General features: G+C 38.1%; 3 protein-coding genes across 3 annotated transcripts; 2 read left to right on the top strand and 1 right to left on the bottom strand.

Annotated features, from left to right (window-relative positions):
- Nucleotides 1-5,242: 5,242 nt before the first annotated feature.
- On the bottom strand, nucleotides 5,243-8,600 carry tmem186 (transmembrane protein 186). The gene is made up of 3 exons (XM_073844517.1): nucleotides 8,480-8,600; nucleotides 7,341-7,376; nucleotides 5,243-6,028 (listed from the first exon to the last, which is right to left on the bottom strand). Exons 2-3 carry the CDS (start codon nucleotides 7,341-7,343, stop codon nucleotides 5,363-5,365), a joined length of 669 nt encoding a protein of 222 aa, XP_073700618.1. The 5' UTR covers nucleotides 7,344-7,376; nucleotides 8,480-8,600; the 3' UTR covers nucleotides 5,243-5,362.
- On the top strand, nucleotides 7,978-18,939 carry gde1 (glycerophosphodiester phosphodiesterase 1). Its single transcript, XM_073844516.1, has 6 exons — nucleotides 7,978-8,720; nucleotides 13,974-14,149; nucleotides 14,235-14,340; nucleotides 14,466-14,558; nucleotides 14,640-14,851; nucleotides 16,009-18,939. Exons 1-6 carry the CDS (start codon nucleotides 8,454-8,456, stop codon nucleotides 16,154-16,156), a joined length of 1,002 nt encoding a protein of 333 aa, XP_073700617.1. The 5' UTR covers nucleotides 7,978-8,453; the 3' UTR covers nucleotides 16,157-18,939.
- A 296-nt stretch (nucleotides 18,940-19,235) lies between these two features.
- mcrip2 (MAPK regulated corepressor interacting protein 2) lies at nucleotides 19,236-24,548 on the top strand. The gene is made up of 5 exons (XM_073844401.1): nucleotides 19,236-19,806; nucleotides 19,925-19,994; nucleotides 21,139-21,272; nucleotides 23,727-23,828; nucleotides 24,140-24,548. Exons 1-5 carry the CDS (start codon nucleotides 19,752-19,754, stop codon nucleotides 24,208-24,210), a joined length of 432 nt encoding a protein of 143 aa, XP_073700502.1. The 5' UTR covers nucleotides 19,236-19,751; the 3' UTR covers nucleotides 24,211-24,548.
- Nucleotides 24,549-25,564: the final 1,016 nt, after the last annotated feature.

Genomic DNA, 25,564 nt, shown 5'->3' with positions numbered 1-25,564 from the left:
ACCAAAATTTAAGAGAGCGCCCTAACCACATACTTTGGAATAAATTGATAAAAATGGTCTCATTTGACAGGAAACTTTCTGAATTTTAAAACATGAGTAAATTTTTGCATATTTTGTATTGTATATGTTTGTAATATTGTCATAAACACAGTCAAAAAGTCAGATTTTTATATATATTTTTTATTATTTTTTTTATGTATATATCTGTAAATTAGGAAAAGTTTGGTCTATGTTCCTGCAAGAGGTTTCATTTTATTCCACTAGGTGGCAGTAAACACGGGAAAAAAGAATTTTGTTGATAACATCTTCCAAGCAAAAGTTATTTAGCTTTGACTGAAATGAGGCATTGGAGTCTCCTTTAATTCTCTTTTTTTTTTTTCTGAATGCAGTAGACACACCTGAACTTAAAAGAGCGCCCTAACCACATACTTTGGAATAAATTGATAAAAATGGTCTCATTTGACAGGAAATATTCAGTGTTTTAAAACATGGGTAAAATATTGCATATTTTGGATTTCATATTTTTACAATATTGTCATAAACACAAAGAAAAAGTAAGAAAAATTATTATTGTTTTAATTTAGTTGTTATTTAGAAGTCTGTAAATAAGGACCAGTTAGGTCTATGTTCCTTTAGGAGGATTCTTTTGATTCCTCTAGGTGGCAGTAAACACAGGAAAAAAGAATTTTGTTGATAACATCTTCCAAGCAAAAGTTATTTAGCTTTGACTGAAAGGAGGTATAGGAATCTCCAATTGTGCTTTTACATTATTCATTTTTGATTTCTGAAAGCAGTAGACACACCAAAGGGCGCCCTACCCATATACTTCGGAATAAACTGACAGAAATGGTCTCATTTTAAAGAAAACAACCTAAGCTAAAAGCTGATATAGGATTTTAGGCTAGTATGTGAACACAGATGTAGTTATCAGTGCAGAAATATGATGCAAAAGTTTGCTTGTTCACAGGAGTCATTTCAGTTTTTGTGTTTCTTTTGAAATTATTCTTCGATATTTTACTGTAATGTGAAAAATCTGTGAAGTGAAGCACATATTTATATTCCTGAGAGTAAGAGCTTTCATTTGATATATGACTTGTCTATTTTTAGTGAGTTTGTGTGCCATAAATATGAAACATCATTATTTGTCTGATTTTCTCGAGGGGGGGGGGAGGTTGCGCAATAACGAATTTAGACTGTATTTTTTTTTTTTATGTAAAATTAATGCAAATATCATGGGATTCGCAAGAAAGCAGAGGTTCTAAGCTTTCAAAAAATACCATATATGTCTAGTTTTGTGCTTCACAGTTCATAGATTTTAAAAAAATTATAAGATGACCCCCCCCCGTGGACCCGTCGGTGGGTCCAAGGGAGTGGCCAGAGCTGAAGAGATTTTAGTTGATATTTAGAAGTCTGTAATTTAGGACCTGTTTGGTCTATTTCCCAGCAGAAAGTTTCTTTTGATTCCACAAGGTGGCAGGAAACACGAGAAAAAAGAATTTTGTTGATAACATCTTCCAAGCAAAAGTTATTTAGCTTTGACTGAAAGGAGGCATAAGAATCTCCGATTGTGCTTTTGCATTAGTAATTTTTTTTCAATTTCTGAAAGCAGTAGACACACCAAAGGGCGCCCTACCCATATACTTCGGAATAAACTGACAGAAATGGTCTCATTTTGAAGAAAACAACCTAAGCTAAAAGTTGATATAGGATTTTAGGCTAGTATGTGAGCACAGATGTAGTTATTAGTGCAGAAATATAATGCAAAAGTTTGCTTGTTCACAGGAGTCATTTCAGTTTTCGTGATTCTTTTGAAATTATTCTTCGATATCTTACTGTAATGTGAAAAATCTGTGAAGTGAAGCACATATTTATATTCCTGAGAGTAAGAGCTTTCATTTGATATATGACTTGTCTATTTTTAGTGAGTTTGTGTGCCATAAATATGAAACATCATTATTTGTCTGATTTTCTCGAGGGGGGGGGGAGGTTGCGCAATAACAAATTTAGACTGTATTTTTTTTTTTTATGTAAAATTAATGCAAATATCATTGGATTCGCAAGAAAGCAGAGGTTCTAAGCTTTCAAAAAATACCATATATGTCTAGTTTTGTGCTTAACAATTAATAGATTTTTTTTAAATAATACAATGACCCCCCTGCGGACCCACCGGTGGGTCCTAGGGCGTGGCCAGAGCTTAAGGGGTTAAATGGTCTCTCAGTCTAGTTCTGTAGGCTACACAATCATGGGGAAGACCGCTGATTTGACAGTTATCCAAAAGACATGCATTGACACCTTGCACAAGGAGAGCAAGACACAAAAGGTCATTGCAAAAGAGGTTGGCTGTTCACAGAGCTCTGTGTCCAAGCACATTAATAGAGAGGCGAAGGGAAGGGAAAGATGTTTTAGAAAAAAAGTGTACAAGCAATAGGGATAACCGCACACCGGAGAGAATTGTGAAACAAAACCCATCCAAAAATGTGGGGGAGATTCACAAAGAGTGGACTGCAGCTGGAGTCAGTGCTTCAAGAACCACTACGCACAGACGTATGCAAGACATGGGTTTCAGCTGTCGCATTCCCTGTGTCAAGCCACTCTTGAACAACAGACAGCGTCAGAAGCGTCTCGCCTGGGCTAAAGACAAAAAGGGCTGGACTACTGCTGAGTGGTCCAAACTTAAGTTCTCTGATAAAAGTAAATTTTGCATTTGTTAAACACAGCTGTGTTGTTTTTAACACATCCTTTTTAAGAGAGCACAAAATCAACTTGCTTTATTTTTGACCTTTCTGAGGTTTAAAAAAAAAACAATAACTTTTATTGGTCACAGAGCTGATTTTCTGCAGCAATCCAAAAGCTTGTGGAAAAATAATACTAGGTTTTTGGTGAGGGAACCAGGGTTATGCTAACATCAGGGTTGGCCTACACATCAACACTCTTAAAAAGGATGTGTTAAAAACAACACAGCCTGTGTTGTTTCTTAACACACCTTTGTGTCTAGTTAAGGACAACACATTTTGTGTTAGTTTTAACTCAACCAGTGTGTTATTCCAGCTAACACAGAAAATGTGTTGTTTTTTTCTACACACTATTGTGTTATAAATACACAATTTGTGTCAAGTATGTGTTATTTTTTAACAAATTTTGTATGCAATAAAGACATTGCAAACTAATGTATAGTTTAAACAATTTATTAAACCTGCTACTAACAATAACATAACTCAAAAAGGTTAAAAAAGAGAGGCAAACAATCACAATACAGTCATTTCAACATTTTAATTGTTCCTTGAGTGAAAAGTTGTTCATGGTTTATAAAGTTTGTACTTTAAATAAAAAATAAAAAAGTGGTATTTGACAACCTCTTAAGTATTAATCATTTTATTTATATATATTTTTTTTTTATCAGCATACAAGTGATGGTGAGGGTGATGAAGTCTCTGGTTTGTCTCCTGTCTTGTTAGTAACTGCCACAAGCGCTTCAGGAGTGTCTTCCATTCAAAGCTGCAAGAGTAAAATAAAGTTACTTTTGTTATTTATAGACTACACATAGCGAATACTGTAAAATAGCGATAGCTAAAAAGGCAAGAAAAGCTTAAAGGATAACTGTTGCCAAAATGCAACCTGGGCTGTTTTTTTTTTTTTACTGTAAACGAGACAAACTTATATCTAAAAGCATAATTACGAGCCGTTTTTGAGATTGACCGTGATTTCGTTTTGTGGTCAGTGGCCGGTGAATTGGAGTACTAGGGGCATAACTTTGAGCGCATCAAAAACGATATTTTTACAACACTAAGAAGGCTCGAATTCGATTTTGAGCGCGATTTGGCGTAGCTTGTCAGTGATTTACGGCGGGGTGTTTGAATTGCCCTTCAGCTGAACGCACGTGATGGGGATTTACTACTAATCAAAGTACCGGCTTCATTGACTAAACGCGCCTCACAACATCGTTCGATTAATCATTGCAGCCCTAGCTCGACACACCATGAAACTTTGCTCGAAGTATCGCCTGGGTCGCTACACATGAACTCCAGCATTGAGAACATTGTGTACACAGAGTTTACTAAAAAGAAAGGTTTTGAACAACTCACTTACACTGTTGGGGTTTGCGCTCGCGGCCGTCTTGCCAGTCAAGAAGTGTCAATCTCCGAATGCGAATGAATGGACTCCATAGGACGAATAGGCTTATATGAGGCTCTTTTTACAACTAGAAGTTTAATATTGTTTTTCACTTGCGACAAAACAACGAATTAGCCGTGCATTTATATGGAAATATGCTTTAGGAGCCATCCATCCTCGCATTCGGAGATCGACACTTCTTGACTGGCAAGACGGCCACGAGCGGAAACTCAAACAGTGAAAGTGAGTTCTTCAAAACCTTTCTTTTTAGTAAACTGTGTACACAAACAATGTTCTCAATGCTGGAGTTCATGTGTAGAGACCCAGGCGATACTTCGAGCAAAGTTTCATGGTGTGTCGAGCCTTCTTGGTGTTGTAAAAATATCGATTTTGATGCGCTCAAAGTTATGCCCCTAGTACTCCCATTCACCGGCCATTGACCACAAAACTAAATCACGGTCAATCTTAAAAACGGCTCGTTTGTCATAATTATGCTTTTAGATATAAGTTTGTCTCGTTTACAGTAAAAAAAAACAGACCAGGTTGCATTTTGGCAACAGTTATCCTTTAAGCATCAGAGATTATGTTAGCGTTAGGGCAATTTGCACAATACATGGCACCATGAATGTTCATTTTCAAAGAGAAAGACGCGATGAACGAATGCATTCCCTCATGTGAAGCACTACAACGTGTCAATGATTAATTAAAAGCGATTCTGTTCACAATTAATCTAACAAAAGAAACTATAAAGCTTGTTGGCATTCGTGAGGTTTCCGGCTACCATGTATATGTGCCAAATGCCCCTCGACCGTCTCCAAACCATCACAAAAGACATTTTAAAAACGTATAATGGCAAACACAAACATTTCTTACCTTCACACATCGAAGTTATGTCCTGACGATGAAAACTTGAAGCACGAGGAAATTTGCTTGTCTCGGTAGAATAACGGCTCATGAAGTGAGGCAATGTGTTTGGCTGATATTTAACACATATTGTGTTGGACACACTGTGTTGGATATTTTCTTTTCCGTTTTGAACACACATTTAACACAAAGTAACACAAAATGTGCTAAAATAGACATAACACAAATAATGTGTTAAAAATTAACACATCCTTTTTGAGAGTGAAGATAATCTCTGGACCACTTTATTAACATTTTCCATGAATTATGTGAAATAAAAACTTTAACAATATCTTTATCACTTAAATTACAAAACAATATCTAATGGCATATGACATGATTAGTAAACTCATGACAAACTCCCAAAAACTTTCTCAAAGCCATTTTTGTCCACCACTCGTCCCAGTCTGGTCGAGAAGTACATCGTATCAGAACGGCTGTAGCGTTTTAAACGCAAGATCGGTTCTCCTTTGGTATCTCCTGAATCGCCCAAAGTCATGACATCTGACACAGGCATGTATATGTCCCGTCTGTGACCCCAAAATGTCAGGTGTGACACCTTTAACACAGTCTGCGTCGAATCCAGATACATCATGCCAACCACTCGCCTAACATAGTGGCTGATGGAGTACAACATGATGCCGGCGAACATGGCTATGCCTGTGGTGTAACTCAACAGCGTTACTGACGCCTGTCCCTGCACATAGAGGTAATACACAGTAGGCAGTAAGACGACAGTGATGCCCGTCTGCATCAGTTTGAGTCTAGAAAGAGCCCGCAAACCTTTGATAGCCGGGAAAACGTAAATCAGACTGTATTTCCTTGAGGCAAGATCAGAACAGAATGACACAGGTTGAATCTGAAAGGTGTTTTTGAATGTAATGGGCATCTGGCGACCTGCGGGCGCCAGGTTGCTGCCATATTGCGCGTGAGCATGTGAAATGGGTCCTGCGTGGAGACACCGGCGCCCGAACAGGGGAAGATGGGAAATACGGATTAGGCGTGCCGACATCATCTGAGGAGACAGTAACCATTGTAACAATAGTTACTGACAGGACAAGCTACTAAACTTAACATGTTAACTTTAGTAATATATCACACATGCTTAAAGGAGTAACTCTTCACTTTCAGAACAAAGATTTACAGATAATGTACTCACCGTGTCTTAAAGACATAGATTTTTTGAATAAAACAATTTAGGATTTCTCTCCATATAATGGACTTCTATGGTGCCCCTGAGTTTGAACTTCCAACATGCAGCTTCAAACTGCTCTAAATGATCACAGCCAAGGAAAGAAGGGTCGTATATAACCAAACGGTTGGTTATTTTCTAAAAAAAAAATTACAATTCGTAATCTTTTTAACCTCAAATGCTCGTCTTGTCTAGCTCGGCAAGACAAGCATTTGAGTTTAAAAAGTATATAAGTTGTAAATGTTTCTAGGATATAACCAATAGTTTCGCTATAAGACCCTTGTTCCTCGGCTGGGATCGTTTAGAGCAGTTTGAAGCTGCATGTTGGAAGTTCAAACTCTGGGGCACCATAGAAGTCCATTATATGGAGAGAAATCCTGAAATGCTTTCTTCAAAAACACAACTTCTTTACGACTGAAGAAAGAAAGAAATGAACATCTTGGATGACAAGGGGGTGAGTACATTATCTGTACAATTTTGTTTTGAAAGTGAACTACTCCTTTAAAGGGAAAGTTCACCCAGAAATGAAAATTCTGTCTTTAATTACTCACCCTCGTGTCATCCATAAACCATAAGACCTTCATCTTCGCAACACAAATTGAGATATTTTTTGATGAAATCCAAGAGCTTTCTGAGCCAGAAAGGTGGTAATGACATTGATAAAATAGGTTCAACCATAATGCTCTGAAGCTACCAGAAAACTTTGTACTGTGCACAAACAAAACAAAAAAAAACTTTTTCAACAATTTCTTCTTTTCTGTGTCAGTCTCCACTGCACGTTTACTCTCATTTCAATCAAAAATATCTTAATATGTGTTCTGAAGATTAACAAAGGTCATATAATTTTAAAACAACATGAGGGTGAGTAACTGTAATTAATGACAGAATTTTCATTTTTGGGTGAACTATCCCTTTAACATTTCGACCGCGTTCATACTGTGGGTAAAATTAAAGTAAAATATCGTTACTGGCTGTCAAAGCCAATCGTAATGTGAACTCAGATTGAGGATATTTGCTACCACGTTTCAGGCGATAATAAAACTATATGATAATGAAAAATACACCAAAAAAAACTTACACATAATACAATAAAACGTATTATTATCAACAATGTATGCATTTTGAATGGACTTACCATCTCCACACAAGTTCAGTGCATCGCGCAGAGCTTCTGTGAAGCGGGACATAATAGAAAGTCAAAAACATAATATAAGTCTCCGGTTGTTATTGCAGTTAAACACTTATTACATTTTTCAAATGTAAATGTTTTTATATTGTGAAATAAAACAATAATAAATAATTGTGAATATTTAGACACGATTTTTCAAATTGCTGCTGCATTTTTCTCTCATATCAACCGAAATCCTTTACACAATGTCTGCCTGTCAAGGACGTCCTTGTATGAACTCTGTTTAAATAATTTTTTGCAACTCGTGTTCTAGCTAAGATATAATAATGACAAAGAAAATACACAAATGGTTAAAACAAGTTAATAAAATGTACTAAATGAATTTATGCAGTTCTGAACGCATTTACCATGTCCAGACAAGTTCAGTCCATCACTAAATGCTTCTGTGAAGCAGGACACTTCAAAATAAAAGTCACCGAGTTGTTATTGCAATTAAAAAAATATTTACATAAATTTGTCAAATGTAAAATGTTTTCACATTTAAAACAATAGTTTGAAAAACAACTGTTGTTGCTGAAATTTGCTTGTATTAGGGCCTAACCAAAAATCATTTAAACACATGAACTTTTATGTCATAGTCAAGTTATTTTCTAGAGTGGGAAATTTCCACCAAGGCACCGCAACGGATAGTTACTATATTTTAGTTTACACATAGGGCGCTCTTTGTTCATCAAGCAGGTCAAACAGTTTAGGCACGATACGACGCGTATTATATTATTCATTCATTCATTTAGGATATCAGTTATTTTTTGATGAGGTCAGCGGTCCAACTGATCACACGAGCAATTTCGCAATGTATCCGTGATGTCATTAATGCATTTGCATGATACTTCATTAATGCAAGCAGGTTTTGTGACATACAGTTGTGTGCCAATGAATGACTCAAGCCTGTACACTCCAGTGTCAACATTTTGATGACACTCGCAATGCGGATTTCATCTAAAGACAAGGACGCTTCCATCGATCGAGTAGAATCCCGCTGATTCTACATGTTTATTGATCACCGATTGATTAGTTGCAGTAATAGCGCTTGTGTGTTCGTATGCTGCTTTTCTCACAATGCTTCAATTAGGAGATGAGCTCACGCTTTTCTCAGTTGTCTTCGTCGTGGTTCTGCTGGGAACCAGAAGCGCCGTCTGGCCCACGGTGCTCACGGCCTCTCTCTACCTCTTTCTGGTGATGTTCCGGTTCCCCCAGGTTCCCTCCAGCCGGGCCAGACAAGTGCTTCGGCCCGGGACTAGAGTGTCTTCGGGCGGCGTGTCAGCGGTGGCGCACCGCGGTGGTGGACATGACGCTCCCGAGAACACCATAGCTTCTATACGGGCGGTGAGCACATCATTTAGATGCTTTTTGGATTTTATTGCTTAAAGACTTTTCAGAAACTCTATGCTTTTATAATAGACCACGGATAAAGTAAAGTATCACTGCGTTTCCATTACACTTTAAATTGCGCAAACTGAAATTCCGAATTGAGCGCCTAATGGAAACGCGTCAATTGCGCAAAAACTCCCATATATCGCAAAAACGTTTTTACGCTTGCATGAGGTGGTTTTTCAGGCAATTCGAAAAAGAAATATTTTGCAAAACTGCAATGGAGGCTATTTATTCTTCGCATTTACAGGTCACATGAGCTGCGTTTCCAATACCCTAACGGTGCGTTCACACTACAGCGTCAAATTTGCGCTCAGTGCCCAAGTGCACCTGTCTGCAGCCTGCAGATCGAGGCGGGGCTGAATCTGGGGTGGGGCTGCACGTGTCGCCCCGCCCACATGCCTTCTCATTGGTTGTAGGTAAATTAATGACGTCGACGCATCCAGAGCCATACAGAGAGAGAGTTGCGACAACTCCGTTGACGCCAATGGACCATTTTTTTTACAGCAATGGCGGATCGTGGAGACGCTCAATAGTTCCCGGAAGTTCGCGCTAAAACTATCAGCGCCGTAGAGATGCAGCAGAAGAGACCGCTGTGATAAACTTTTATGGTAAGAAATTTATAGAAAAAAACTGTATACTATCAGCACAGCTAATCAATTTAATCTTTTGCATTAAACAGATTATTATTACATTATTTCTCACTTAATTAGTAGATTTACGGGATGTTATGCATTATGTCCGTGCAGTTTCATCCATCATTGTGTAATTAAACTGTATTTTTGCTGATGGGAGCTACATAATAATTGATTAATTATAAAATTAATAGAATAATAAATTGTAGTACTTTTACCGTCCATAAGTATATATTATAGGAAGTGCAGAAAATCATTAAGCTCACACACAAACAGACTATAAGGGTAAATTATTTAAATACTAATATATAGTTCACTACAAATACATTAAATAATTATGGTATAATAATTAAATAATGCACTCAATGTGAATCGATAGGAATATTAAATATTTTATCAAATTTAATAACATCTTTTAAGTTTTATGTTGAACTCTAAAATGTATTGATCTATTAACCATACTTGTTCCCGCTGTAGTTTTGTTACTCTAAATTTAGTCTGAATCATTTAAGCTCTTTTTTGCCATCAGCTTGTCAGATGTTTGGTCCAATTATTACTGTCAATCATAGCAATGAATCGCGAATATTTAGCCGAATTACTCAATTTTTTTTAAACTGGCATCTGTCATTCTTGAAACGGTATACATGGACGTTTGGTCCTCTTGGACAAACAACACTTTTCTTCGATTGTGAATGGATTATGTAGAGAAAACGAACAAAGTACGCTCATATTACGGCACAGTACAGTTGACCAGAAATGCCTTAGCTGGCTTGACTAAACAAGGAAGTAATCCGAAATGGTAAATTAATAGCGAAATTAGAAGAAATTAAAATATGTTTAAATTTAGTAGATATACTTTGGGAAGGGTCAACAGATTGTTATAGGGTGTTATTTCAATTTCTTAGAGAAATATTTCGCATGTCACTAAGATTGGGAGTGAGAATCAGAAATAACTGTGAACATTATTATCTTAAATAAATAACAGTGAAATTAATTTATGTGTCGACATAATTCATTCATGTGTCATAAATGTTTGTAATAAACAACTCTGATGTTTAACAACACTTTTCTATTTATTAATTTAATAACATAAGGATAGTGGACACTCTTGCTGATAATTTTCCACATTTATGTATCTTATTAACAATTAAGACAATAATAAAAAAAAAAGCTGTAAATAAACACCACTGGTTAACATTGCATAACATGCTTGTAAATGTATGTAACCTTGGACCACAAACCAGTCATAAGCGTACGTTTTAATTGAGATTTGTACACATCTGAAAGCTGAATAAATAAGCAAAGGATTCCGCGTTTATATTATTATATTTATTATTCTAGTAATTTTATAATTAATCGAAAAGCAAGACGTCTTGAAAAATGTAGGGAATTTAAAAGGCAGCTGCATAATAAATAATCCTGTGCTGCCATCTTTTGGTTATATTGGGTAATTCCATATTACGCTCCAAAGTCAATTGTCTTCTTTCAGTTTCATATTTCCTGCACTCTAATATGAGGTGTTCCACTCTTTCTTCATGCCGGCAATATTCACATTTCCCTGTGCCATGTTTACCTATTTTCAGTAATGTTTCATTTAATCCCGTGTGTCCAAACCGAAGCCTTGATATTATTGTCTCTTCTCGCCTATTCCTCTCTGTACACCTTATTTCATTTCTCCCACTCTCCTTTGAATCTTATGAAACCATCGTCCTTTCCTATTTTCTTCCCATTGTTGTTGCCATTGTTTCTTTAATTTACTTTGAATAATAATTTTTGTTCCTCTAATAATAACTGTAAAATCAATTTGATTATTTTAAGTAACTTCCTTTGCTATTTAATGGCAGATTTCATTTCCCTTAACTTCATAATGTACTCAACGTCATTACTTTGCCACCAATGAGATGAGTTGTGGGAGTAACGTTATCTGGACATTATTCATTTACCTACAACCAATGAGAAGGCATGTGGGCGGGGCGACACGTGCAGCCCCGCCCCAGATTCAGCCCCGCCTCGATCTGCAGGCTGCAGACAGGGGCTTCTCCTCAGTGCCGCTGGCAACGCTACAACTGCTTTGTGGAGTGTCTAATTTAGGGCTGAGCACACCTCTGAAAAACAATGTTCACACCCTATTTACGTTCCATTGTTTTCTTTTAACGGCGGTTCGCAAACGAAACTGTAGCGTATAATAACAACATGCAAAGTACATTTACTTTTGCGTGACTTTTTCAATAATATGTGATTTCAGCTCAGTAATCCACCAGTTTCGGAAATATGCGTCATAATCTTGCCTTGCCTACTTTTCACAGCGATTGGTTGTCGCCCGGCATTTTGCGCTCGAGATTTGCATAAAGTTGAGGAATGCCCAACCTTTTGACGCTCTCTGCTTCTCTCAACGCTTTCTCCGCGCCGCTTCCAATCCCAAAATGCACCACGCGACCGTTTACGCGCAACTTCCATGTGAATGAATTGAAAGCGCTCACTTCGCCCCGCTCGCTACGTGCCAGTGTGAACGCACCGTAACGGTGTGTTCACACGGGGCGTAAGCGTCAACGCTTCCCATTGACTTTGAATGGGTGACGTCAAGCGTTGCCGAAAAGAATTGTGGATCCGTCGGTGGCGCTTCACTAGCGTTGTTCGCGGCAGAAGTTGAGAAATTTTCAACTTCTGCCGCGAGCAACGCCAGTGAAGCGCCAGTGAAGCGCTGCGTCAGCCAATCAGATCGCTCTATGCAAATACAGTGGCCAGGTGGCAGCCAATCACGTTCATCCTGTTCAAGAGCAGCATTTCATTGGCTGACGCTGCTATGACCATAAACGTCAGCCACGCCTTCCGTTAAGCGTTGACGCTTATGCCCCGTGTGAACACACCGTAAATTGCGCAGAATTTGCGCAAATGACGCGTTTCCATTGGGCGTATTTTCAATTTGCAATTTCAGTTTAAATTTAAATTGTAAGTAGCTGCGTTTCCATTACCCCTTAAATTGCGCAAATTGAAATTGCGAATTGAAAATGTGCCTTATGAGCTGCGTTTTCATTACAAACTTTGGTGATATTTTATAAATGTCGATTAAACAGTATTGCGAAATGGTGTTTCCATTAACTAACGTTATGCGACTAAAATGTAAATTTTCCCTCTCGCTATAAGTCATGGCATTTTGTGGGATTTTGGTTATATTTAATCAAATGTGTATGTGTAAATGCGAAAAAAACGTTTCCATTGCTGTTTTGCGAAATATTCCTTTTTCGAATTGCCTGAAAAACCACCTCATGTGAGCGTAAAAACATTTTTGCGATATATGGGAGTTTTTGCGCAATTGACGTGTTTGGGAATGGAAACACAGCTAATTGTGCAAAAACTCTCATATATCGCAAAAACATGAGGTGGTTTTTCAGGCAATTCAAATAAAAAGGCATATTTTGCAAAACAGCAATGGAATTTTTTTTTTTTTTACAGGTCACATTTGATTAAATATAGCCAAAATCCCACAAAAACTTGTTGTCATGACTTATCACAAGAGGAAAAAATAATGTTTTAGTCACATAAAATCGGTTAATGAAAATGCAGTTATTTCACAATACTTTTTAACCGACATTTATAAAATATCACCAAAGTTGTGTGCAAATTCTGTAATGGAAACGCAGCATTAGGCGCATTTTCTAATGGTAATGGAAATACAGCTACTTACAGTTTATATTGCTCAAACTGAAATTGTGAATTGAAAATATGGCCAACACGTTTTTGCGCTCACATGAGGTGGTTTTTCAGGCAATTCGTAGAAGGAATATTACACAAAACGGCAATGGAAACAATTTTTTCGCATGGCATATGTAAAAAGTTATTTGTTCATTCTTGAATGTACTTATAACCTCCATGAAACACTTCATACGTGGCCTTTCTCAAGTATAAGGGGCTTTCCCTGCCAGTAATGCTTAGACCAGGGGTGCCCAACCCTGTTCATGGAGATTAACCATCCTAAAAATTTCAGCTTCAACCCTAATCAAACACACCTGAACCACTTAAATAATCTGTCAGGTAGCACTTGATAATTACAGGCAGGTGTGTTGGAGCAGGGCTGAAACTAAAGTATGCAGGTAGGTAGATCTCCAGGAACAGGGTTGGGCAGCCCTGGCTTAGACCATTTACACTGCATATGTCTGCGGCTCTGACAGAGCCACCGGAGCTGGTCACAGCCACTCTAGTCAATGCTTGTGTTCACGTCTCTCCACGCTCCTTCTGCAAAAAAACAAGCATATGTCTTTTTCGATTAAACATAGCCCAAATTCGGTAAAAACCTCACCATATTCAATAATTTACACCCTTGAAAAATGCAAAATTGATTGTTTGCCAATGAATATATGCAGATTCTTTTACTGCACACGGAATATTATTTGTCTGCTTTCGTTTCATTTTTTCGAAATCAGCATCACGTGTTCTTTAACCTCAAAAGCTAATTTCTTATATTTCTTGCATCTTTCACACATTGTGAAAGAATTAAGAGTGGTTTTGTGGTGTTAAATCTTACACCAAGAACTGGCTTCTTCCTCTCATAATGACTCTCATTTCTAACCAAAAGGCGAGTGAAAATGGAGCCACAGGTGTGGAGCTGGACCTGGAGTTCACGGCTGATGGGGTTCCCATACTGATGCACGATGACACCGTGGACCGAACCACAAACGGATCAGGACCCCTAAGCAAGCTGCTCTTCTCTGAACTGCGCAAACTAGACGCAGCGGCCAAACACAGACTCAGGTTAGATTTGTTTTGTAGATGCAGTATAAATAAGCAGAAGCAATATAAAGACAGCAGGTGGTGTGTTTTTGTTTGTTGCGAGCAGTGACCGTTTCCGAGGCGAGAAGGTTCCAACGCTGCAGGAGGCCGTAGAGGAATGCATCAAGCGCCAGTTGACCATCTTCTTTGACGTCAAAGGTCATCCAGATGAGGTTGGTGGGACCATTTCTAATCTTGATCCACAGGGTTCCTCAGAAATCTTGCTTAGCAAGAACTGTAATGATTCTTGCATGAGAAGAACAGAATGTTAATGCTTTGATGTTTCTGTTGTCCATAGGCGGCTGCAGCGCTGAAAGAATTGTTCCGAAAATATCCAGTGCTCTACAACACAAGCATCGTATGCTCATTTGAGCCCAAAGTCATCTACAGGGTAATATAATCCAGTCCGAATGCATTTGATGAAACCTGAATATCCTTGTTTTTTAACAGTGCATTGGTTGATCTTTTCCAGATGCGCCAGGCGGATCCTAATGTAGTGACTGCACTGACCCATCGGCCATGGAGTTTGAGTAATTTTGGCGACGGGACGCCACGTTTCTCATCTGCATGGAAACACCGCTGGATGCAAGTGTTGGACGTGCTTTTGGACTGGGCCCATCATCACCTGCTGTGGAACTTGTGTGGAGTGTCCGCCTTCCTGGTGCAGAAGAACTTCATCTCGCCGTGAGTCACCATGTCATTATTGCTATTTTTAGATGATTATCATCATGAAGCCATGTCATTATGTGCATTACCTTACCATAAGGTGTTTAACACACCTACCACAAGTCAAAAAATAAATTGCGCAGATCTGTCAGTTCTGACAAAGAAACTACAGTGAAGTATGAAATCGCTCATAACTCCTAAACCGTCAGTCACAGGGCCAAGTGTCTAATGTCGGTGGAATCCTTGGCTCATGCCTCAGATTCAAACATGAGCTGAAATTATCGTGGTAAAACTTTTCAGGTCTTTTGGATTTTTTTGAAAAACCTACTTTTGCAAAGTAGTTCTAGGTTTTTACCTGATCGAAACCAAACCAGTGCAGAAGGATTATCTAGAAGGGATGAGATATCTTCGCCAAACTCACAATACTTATGTAAGAGCTCAATCTGAGATCACAGGACAAAAATCGCAGAGCTTGGCCACTTGCTATGAGAGGGGAAAATGGCTATACTTACGCAACCATTTGTCCTATCAACATGAAAGTTGCTGTGCACGTTCTTGGTCCGAAGTGGCACAAGTGTTTATTAGAACATTTGCACATCTCAAAAAAACATGGCCGCCATTGGCCGATGAAGTTTGACAAGGTTAACAGAGGCCGATCGGAATGAAACTCAGTGGGCCTGTTGGACTCACAGCCAGGGGGGCGACATCACATTTTTCAAGAGCGTAAATGACTGTACATTGCGCGTTTTTCCACACATATACACAACACTCATATCATACGTTAGACCTCCTCATTCCGGACAACTTTGCCTCTAGCATGTTAAATGATTGATGTAAAAAGCCTGCTTTTGCGAACTAGTCCTAGGTTTTTCGCTCAATCTGGAAAAAAACTGCCGTACAATTCTCTGGACTCTCTAGGCCTAGAGTGAGAAGACGACTTTTCAGTGATGTCTTGCTCTGGAGGCAGGGTTTATGTAAATATTTGTGACTGCATCTTGCACTTCAGATCCAAACGAGCCAGTTTTGGAGCTTGATTAAATAAACGCTTTGATTAATTTGTTTTGTAGGACGTTTTAACTTATGAAACTCGCAGGATGTTTTAATGGTACAAAGACCTTTTAGATGCCAAAAGATCAAGGTACATTTGATTTCTCATGTCACTGTTTTTTCTTTAGGGACTACGTGCAGTACTGGACAGCCCGGGGCATAGAGGTGGTGGGCTGGACGGTGAACACTGCTGTGGAGAAGCAGTACTACCAGCATTTCTTGAAGATCAACTACATCACCGACAGTCTCGTAGAGGACTGTGAACCTCACTACTGAAACACGCTACATTGTACAATCCCTAGTTTAGGCCTTTTGTATTTCAAGCTACTAAACTGTTCTGCTTCACTTAAATGATTGATGTGTCTGTAATGAATTGCTCTGATTTAGGCAGCATGCGGTAGAGACATGAAATTTACAGGGTAACAAAATACTTTACAATACAGGAGATGTAAATATCTGTGTTCGGATGTACTGTACACACCCACTCAGGTGAGCCAATTTGACTATGTCTAGATATTATTTCTATTTTAATGGCATTATTCATTGAAGAAGGACATTTTTGAGGAAAGTGAGGGGAATTTATGTAGTTTGCCTGCTTTTCTTTTACTGTTACTTAAATTGTGTACAAACAGAGCATAGAAGAAATTAATGAGCTACAGAATATTTAGACTAATGTATGACGACTCTCTCATTCATGATATTAATTGTGTATATCTTGATATTTGGGTTTAATACTTGTTTACAAGTCTGAAATTGATAGCTAATGAACAGGTTATGTGTAAATCAACAATACCTTAAAGCACTGGTCTCAAACTCAATTCCTGGAGGCCCGCAGCTCTGCACAGTTTAGCTCCAACCCTAATCAAACACACTTGATCCAGCTAATCAAGGTCTTCAGGATTACTAGAAACTTCCAAGCAGGTGTGAGTTGGAGCTAAACTCTGCAGAGCTGCGGCCCTCCAGGAATTGAGATTGAGACCTCTGCTTTAAAGGGAACCCCAGGAATTAAGACTAGTATGGCTTAATTTAATTTGGACTGTGGGGGGATTTAAATGTCAAATGGTAAGCTACTGGTGCTACCTGTTGCTATATTTACTGCAACACAATCAGAAATAAAATACTGATATGACGTCTCACAACTCTTAGTTTTTTCTCAGAACTGCATAATATAAACTCGCAATTCTGACTTTTTCCCTCTTGCAGTTTCAAGTTTGTATCTGGCTATTCTGACTTGTTTCCCCGCATTTTCGAGTGTGTGTTTGGCAATTCTGACTTTTTTTTCCCTCACAATTGCGAGTTTGTGTCTCGTAATTCTGTCTTGTTTTCACAGAGTTGTGAGTTTGTTTCTCACATTTCTGACTTGCAATTGCATGTTATGAAGTCCAGTTCTGAGGTGAAAGATAGATATAAACTCACAATTCTGACTTTTTTTCTCAAAATTGCAAGTTTGTATCTCACATTCTGAATGTTTTCTTCCAATTGTAAGATATAAACTCACAATTGTGAGTTATAAAGTCAAAATTACGGGATATAAACTCGAAATTGCGAGTAATAAAGTCAGAATTGCGAGACATAAACTCACAAATCTAACTTTTTTCTCACAACTGCGAGGATGTATTTCGCAATTTTGACTTTTCTTTCCTCAGAATTGAGATATAAACTTGCAATTGCGTGTTATAAAGTCCAGCTCTGAGGTGAAAGACATGTTCTCACAATTGTGAGTTATAAAGTCAGAATTGCGGGATATAAACTCACAATTCTGACTTTTTTCTCACAATTGCAATTTTGAATCTTGCAATTCTGACTTTTTTTTTCTCCGAATTAAGATATAAACTTGAAATTGCGAGTTATAAAGTCCAGTTCTGAGGAGAAAAATGAATATGTTCTCCCAATTGCGAGTTATAAAGTCAGAATTGCGGGATATAAACTTGAAATTATGAAAAATTAAATTCAGAATTGCGGGATATAAACTCACAATTCTGATTTTTATCTCGCATTCTAAATGTTTTCTTCGAATTGTAAGATATAAACTCACAATTGCGAGTTATAGTCAAAATTACAGGATATAAACTCAAATCTAACCTTTTTTCTCACAACTGCCAGTTTGTATCTTGCAATTCTGACTTTTCTCAGAATCGAGATATAAACTTGGAATTGCGAGTTATAAAGAACAGTTCTGAGGAAAAACGACTAATATGGTCTCCCAATTGCGAGTTATAAAGTCAGAATTGCTAAATAATTAGAATTTTTTTTCTCACAATTGTGAGTTTGTATCTCACATTCTAACTTTTTTCTCTGAACTGTGAGACAAACTCACAGTTGTGAGTTATAAAGTCAGCATTACGAGATATAAACTCACAAATCTGACCTTTTTTGTCAGAATTGTGAGATATAAACTCGCAATTGCAAGTCCAGTTCAGAGGAGAAAGACTGGTATGTTCTCAGAATTACGAGTTTTTATCTCACAATTTTGACTTAACTCACGATTGTGAGTCACAAAAAGTCACAATTGAGATCTAAACTCGCAATTCTGAGGGGAAAAAGTGAGAATTGTGAGTTTAAATCTTGCAATTCTGACTTTATTTCTCAGAACTGCTAGTTTATATTACGTAATTGTGAGAAAAAGATAGAATTGTGAGATAAAAAAGTCAAAATTACGTTTTACTTTTTTTTCAGTGGGGGAAACACGCTTCCAAAAGTATCTCACCAAGTGCAACTATTTCATGTCATTGAAATAATGGCGCCCCCCATAGTCCAAAATATGTATAAACCGATGTGGACTTTTAATCTTTAATGGGTTTTCTACTACATATTTTAAACGTAATTTACTTCATATTAAGCCACAGAACTCTTAACACACGTGGTTCCCTTTTAAAAAAGGTGAAGAAATTCATACCGTAAGTAATAGGTTTTGATCTGAGGTAAATTCTCAGGCAGCTACCAACGCCAACCTTACGTTGGATACATAACTACGAATTCAGGATTACTTGAAAATAGCATGTTTCAATTTTCTCTGAGGGTTAAACGTGAATAAAACAATTAAATTATTTACTAACAGACATTTTGTCCAAGTAGTTGCCTTTCAAGGACTGTTGTACAACAGCTGTTGTGTAACATTAACCTCAGGACGGTTTTCCCTCTTTTATTCTTGTTATATCTAATCACATTGGTTTAAAGAGTGAAAGGTGTAACTACAGTACCTGCATGGCAGATTAGCGAGATTAACCGCGTGGTTTGACCCACACAAACCGTTAATGTGTACCATGGAAAGCCTGACCGGCTCCCACGTGGTGCGCAAAACGCCTCCTAGCAGCGCACACCTGCGCAGCCTGACTTTGAGTCGTTTATTACACGCGTTTATCAGTACTATGTGTGGCGGCATGATGAAACCCGTGTTTAGATGTTACACAGACCCGGTTCGTTAGTGTCCACAAGGTGAGTATGTGAAAGGTGACCCCGGTTGTACGTCGCGGGGGGCGTGCCGTGACGTAACGGAAGAAGGTTGCGATCTGAAAGCCCGAATTTACAGTAGGGTCCAGACCGAACTGGAGCTCACAAAGTTTCTCAACAGAGGAGAGAGACGCTCCGCGCATTATCCCGACGCGTAATTAGGGCAATAAACGCTCTTAACCTTGACTGACCTTATACGCCTGCTGCAAGTAAACATACGGCGCTTAAGTCCACGCATATGTTGGCTGCAAGCGTCTGAACGGCAGATTTCCACGGTGGCTGCGTCAAGAGAGCTCCGTCCTGAAGGGGGATCGCGTGACGTTTTCTGGCGTGCATATAATCGTGACATTCGCACTGACCGATCCGTAGACCTCGCGTGGATCTATCGTGCCGCAGGGGTTCTTCACAAACCGTCTCTCACATGATGTACACAATAACCAGAGGTCCCAGCAAACTTGTTACACAACGGAGAACAGGTATAATTGACATTCGTGCGTTATGTATTTGTAACGCTAGAGTAACCATGTGGGTCTATTTAATGTGGTTATTGACATCACTTCAGAGATGTATTAACAGACATTGTTTCTTTTGCAGGCCCTACGCAACAGATTGAGAGCAAAGCGAACGACCTGAAACAGAAGCAAAGTCACTGGCTTGTATCAGAGTGAGTAACGTTAATAATAACAACATTTACATGATGAGTTTGGTCCCTCAGGAGAAACTTGAAAACGATTTATCCGCGGCTTTAAAAACGCCCCGGCGTTTCAGTCTCGTTTACAAGCTTAGCACACTTAAAAGTGTCCGTACTGAACAATTTGGCCTCGTTTGTAATCCAGGACGTGCCGTTTTCACGCTTTTCGCCAAAGTCGCTAGTTTTTTTCTCTTGCGCCTTGTGACCTTGCAAGTGAAGCGCGTGCGCGTGAACGGGGGCGCGGATTGTCAGCATGTTTAAAGGTTGCGTCGCGATTGTACTCGTCTTCGTTTTTGTATAAGGGTTAATAGCTAACCTTTTGGGCTTATTATAATGCGAACACATGCTTGTTACACCTCCCTTGTATTCCCACAAGGACGGTCGTTGTGCAGCTTTCTAGGCTGGTGATCGTCGCGGCATGTTTTACGACAGACGTCGCGTTTGTGTCACGTGTCGCTTTTGTTGATATAACAAACACATGCGTTTCATAATGTGTCGCTGTCACTATAGAAACGACGTTGTGTAAGGAAACGTTGTGTGGTCATTCAGATAATTCGCGTTTAGTCGTTGGAAACCTGTTTGTATGTTTTCTTATGTTAAAGATTGTACTCTTTTCTACGTTTTGAAAGTGTATATAATTCCTTAAATCAAATTTGAAGTGTGCAAATGAGAAAAGAATGTGAACCTGGAACACAAAACCAGTCACAAGGGCCAATTTCTCTGAATAAATAAGCTTACCATTGATGGTTTGTTAGGATAGGACAATATTTGGCCAAGATACAACTATCTGAAAATCTGGAATCTAAGGATGCAAAAACATCAAAATATTGAGAAAATCGCCTTAAGTTGTCCAAATTAGGCTCTTAGCAATGCATAATACTAATCAAAAATAAGTTTTGATATACTTACGATAGGAAATTTACATAATATCTTCATGGAACATGATTTTAACATTAACTTACCATCTAATCGATCATTTTGACCCATACAATGAATTGTTGTCTATTGCTACAAATATACCCGCTGCTACTTAAGACTGGTTTTGTGGTCCAGGGTCATAAATGTAAAAATCCAAAAAGCTGATTATTAAAAACCCATACTGATCTTTTGTTTGTAGTTCTCCAGCGCCTAAGATTGTGTTCCACCGGCTGAACGGCAAGCGGTTCCACAGATCGACGTCTCCAAAAGCTGAAAACACTACTGAGGGATTCACCCCGGCACACGAGGAAAATGTTCGGTTTGTTTATGAGGGTGAGTTCATCTTCCAGAACACCAGTTCTTGACCATTAAGACCTTGAGAAGGTCCAAGGTTGGGCCAAGTGACCTTAATTAACTTTGAAAGAGCGACCAAATGGATTGAAGGCTCTTAAAGTCATTACAGATTTGCAGCTTGTTTGACTCTTTATTCAAGTTGCAAGAGTTTAATCATGTGACTAGGGTTCAAACTCTTATAAAAATGTACTTAGAGGTAAGTTCACCAGGGTTTGTGTGAAACAGGGCAATTCTTATCTTCAGGAGGAGGGTGTTTGTCTGCAGGCCAGACTCCTCCTCCATAGGCTGATGCAATGGCCCTCAAGGACAGATTTCTTACTCTTTTGTGCTTTGTTTTCTAAAATTACTTTACAGGCAAAAGAAAAGAGCTGTATGATGTGGTAAAATGTCACAACCAGTTTAGGGAGTGTAAAGAAAGCAATTACAAAGTGGTAAAAGGCGTCCACCTTTACTTCTGCCAAGCTGCCAATGAAAAGACCTTTTTATTTTTTTTGATTCACTAACTAATTAGACATCACAGTGACTTGCAGATTTTAATCTGCAAGTCAAGAGCAATATATTAAACGTTTCTGCAGATTTTATGATGGTTAATGTAAGACTTATTCAAAACCTTTTCAAGACCAGTTTAAGGAATAAATTAAATTTAAATAATAAATTACTTATGTTTTTTTTTTTATGTAAATGTGACCCTGGGGCACAAAACTAGTCATAAGGTCGGCGCGTCAATGATCCCAGCCGAGGAAGAAGGGTCTTATCTAGCGAAACGATCGTTTATTTTCTAAAAACATTTAATAAGAATAACCGATTGTTTTGCTAGATAAGACCCTTCTTTCCTCGACTGTGATCGTTTAGAGCCATTTGAAGCTACATTTTGGAAGTTCAAACTCGGAGGCACCATAGAAGTCCATTATATAGAGAGATATCCTGAAATATTTTCGGCTTTTTGCTTTTTTGACCCTGCGTAGACAGCAATGCAACTTCAAGGCACGTTCAAGGCCCAGAAAAAGAGTAAGAACATTGTTAACTTAGTCAGTGTGACATTCATGGTTTGTACAAATGTACAAGGAAATTCCAGAACTTTCAAGGACTTTTCAAGCTCTACTTTTTTAATTTTCCAAGGACGGAGCACTTCGAAACAGTTAATCATTTTGCGACGCATTGGTTTAACTGATTCTGAGTTTCAAAAGGCTCAGTTTCAGCCATCACTACGACCTTGATGTAGAGATTCGAAAAATGAACGGCTCTTTTAATTTGATCTGGGTTTTTTTGCTCGTAAATTGCTTGAAGTGATTGCTCAAAGCCACAAGTTTGAATCAATTGGTTTCGGTTCATCTCTTCCTCTTTTCACATCTTCAGCCATGATTACACGACATTGTCAGTACCACTATTGGCTTAGCTCACTAGTTTTATGACATTAACCCCCGGTTTCACAGACAAGGCTTAAGCCTAGTTCTAGACTAAAATGTAAGTCTGAGTTGTTTCAACTGAAATAAAATTGCACTGTTTGATCTTAAAATATATCAGTGCCTTTGTTTTGTCTTAAGATGCACACCAGTAATGTTTTTTTGTAAGCATGTTTATGAAAATTACTTAATTGTCCTAATTGAACTATGGCCTAATTATGGCTTAGCCTAAGCCCTGTCTGTGAAATCGGGCCTAAATGTGCATATTGAATAAATTAAAAGGCTTATTTCATAGATGCATTGTCTTTCAATAATTCAAGCACATTGCAAGTACCTCTGCGGGAATATTGCTATTTTCAAGGGTTTCCCAGACCTTAAATTTCAGAAATTCAAGTACTTTAAGCACCTTGCACGAACCCTGGTGGTTCACATGTAATTTTATAAAGTTATGAGAATTCTTTTTGTGCGCAAAAAAACCCATAAAATGCCGTACTGTCATAAACACGCATCAAAAAAGTATTCTCATAGCTTTATAAAATTAAGGTTGAACCACTGATGTCACATGGACTATTTTATCGATGTCTTGTCTACATTTCTGGACCTTGAACATGTCAGTTGCAATGCGGTCTATGTAGGGTCAGAAAGCTCTTGGATTTCATCCAAAATATCTTAATTTGTGTTCTGAAGATGAATGAAGGTCTGTCAGGTTTGGAATAACAGAATTAATGACAGAATTTTCACTTTTGGGTGAACTATCCCTTTAATTAAAAAAGAAAACAAATTTCATGCCCTACTGACAGATACTTGATCTCCGTTTCAAGCATAAACTTATTTAATTTTGTTCAGTTTCTTATAAATCAAGACTTTAGCTATCTTCATTTTGCATCTCATGGAACTGTATTTTAATTTAGGGATGTTTACATATTTGTACTGGAAACGACCAACAAAATTTTCAATGCCTTTTTTTGTTCTAATTTGACAGTGTATATGATTTGTGATTTTATACTTACACAGTATTTTTTGGTTGCAGCTTGGCAGGAGGTGGAACAGAAGCTTGGAGAGGGAACCCCACCGGAGAACGGGAAAGGTCCGGTGCAGTATGCGGAGAGAAGCCCCAATCCCGGCATGAAGAGTCAGTCTAGGACTTCTGTCCTATTTACTTTCTTTAAATAGTCTGTTCTTTGCTGACTTGTTCTCTCATCTCAGCCAATTTTGAAGGCTCTTTTGTTTTTGGGATGAATACAAATTATTCATGTAAACATGAAAAAACAAAACAATGTCATTCACTCACCTTCATGTCGAGCAGAAAAGGATTTATTTTCAAGAACGTTCATGTAGCTTCCACTCTACAAAAGAAAAAAGTCCATATATTTTGTGCACTGTTGTTTCAATCAAATATTGTACAATCTCAAAGAACTCACCTAGTCTTTCTCTCATTTTCAGATTTTGTGCCTATTGATCTCGAGGAGTGGTGGGCCCAGCGTTTCCTGGCCAACATTGCCAACCTGTCATGACAGGTGCATGATGGGGCATGAGGAGATGTGGCTCAACGGTCCAGACTGAGGCAGGGTGAGGGAAAAGGCAGTACAGCCTGACTCTCCTGTTGAGTTCAGGTGATCACGCGAGAGATTTGCACGCTGTATGAATTCAGCCCTTCCCTGTGGAACTGTTTGCCCAGCCGGACCCGGACTCTCTCTCATGCACACGGAAGATGATCAGAGAGTTTTCTTCTGCTTTTCTTTCTTTGTTAGAATGTGAGTTGTCTTTTTTTCTCGGCAGATCTTTGCAAAAAAGTGATGTTATAAAAAAAAAAAAAAAAAAAAAAAAATCCAGTAAAATTTTTTCCAAGACATTTTTGGTACGTGATTTTGTTTGCTGTTGGGTGCATCTGTCTATATATCTATATATCTATCCATCCATCCATCTATCCATCCATTTAAATAACTGAAAAAAAAAATCACAATGGAAAATGTATTTCATAATTTAGCATTTGATTTCTTGAACAAAAAAAAAAAAAAAAAATATATATATATAGGCATTTTATATTTATTTTTCATACTTTTTGCATTGTGATTTAAAAAAAAAATAGGTATTGCATATATTTAAATTAGGGCCGGGACTCGATTAAAAAAATTAATCTAATTAATTAGAGGCTTTGTAATTAATTAATCGAAATTAATCGCATTTTAATCGCATGTAAATATTTGACCTGAGAACAGTGAGAATTAAGATTTTTACATGGATTTTTAGTATACCATTGAATAATGACTGAATACATAAGCTTAAGCAACAAAATATTGTTTATTTTTGTTCAACCAAGTCCAACAGACCAGTGCAATATTGCCATTAAGTGTAGCAAGAGGCACGTTCTTTAACGAGTCTTTCATTCCGAGAACTCTGCTCTTGTGTTTGCTTAATTATGCATTTAAACGTTAATGACCAAACCTATCATTATTAATGTTGCTGCACATGGAATATAACGCGGATAACATTTAAAAAATAGTTTTTATCAGGTTACACACTGATTATTTATCACTCAAACCCCTTTCTCTACCTGTCCGTTGGTCGCGTATATCCTCCATGTTTGTAGTTTTTTTAACACTTTTTATGCGTGTTTGTAGTTCTAATCGAATCCTCGTTCACGGCGCAGTGTGTTGCGGGCAATATTAGCAGTTAAGAGTGTGCATTGATCGTTAAGTAGTAGACCTTCCGGGAATCTTTGGAATACTTTTTAAACATACTACGATTTGGGACATACAATACTATTTAGGACGGACGCAGCTTCTTTGGTATAAGTTCTTTGGCTTGTCTGAACGCTAGTTTGTGCTCCAGTATAATCGGTCCGCCGAATCTCATCCAGTGAGAAAC

This window comes from Garra rufa, chromosome 7 (assembly GCF_049309525.1).
Source record: "Garra rufa chromosome 7, GarRuf1.0, whole genome shotgun sequence".
In the NCBI taxonomy this organism is placed as follows: domain Eukaryota; kingdom Metazoa; phylum Chordata; class Actinopteri; order Cypriniformes; family Cyprinidae; genus Garra; species Garra rufa.
The sequence above is the reverse complement of the archived record's forward strand: the minus strand, read 5'-3'. Positions and strand labels throughout refer to the sequence as shown.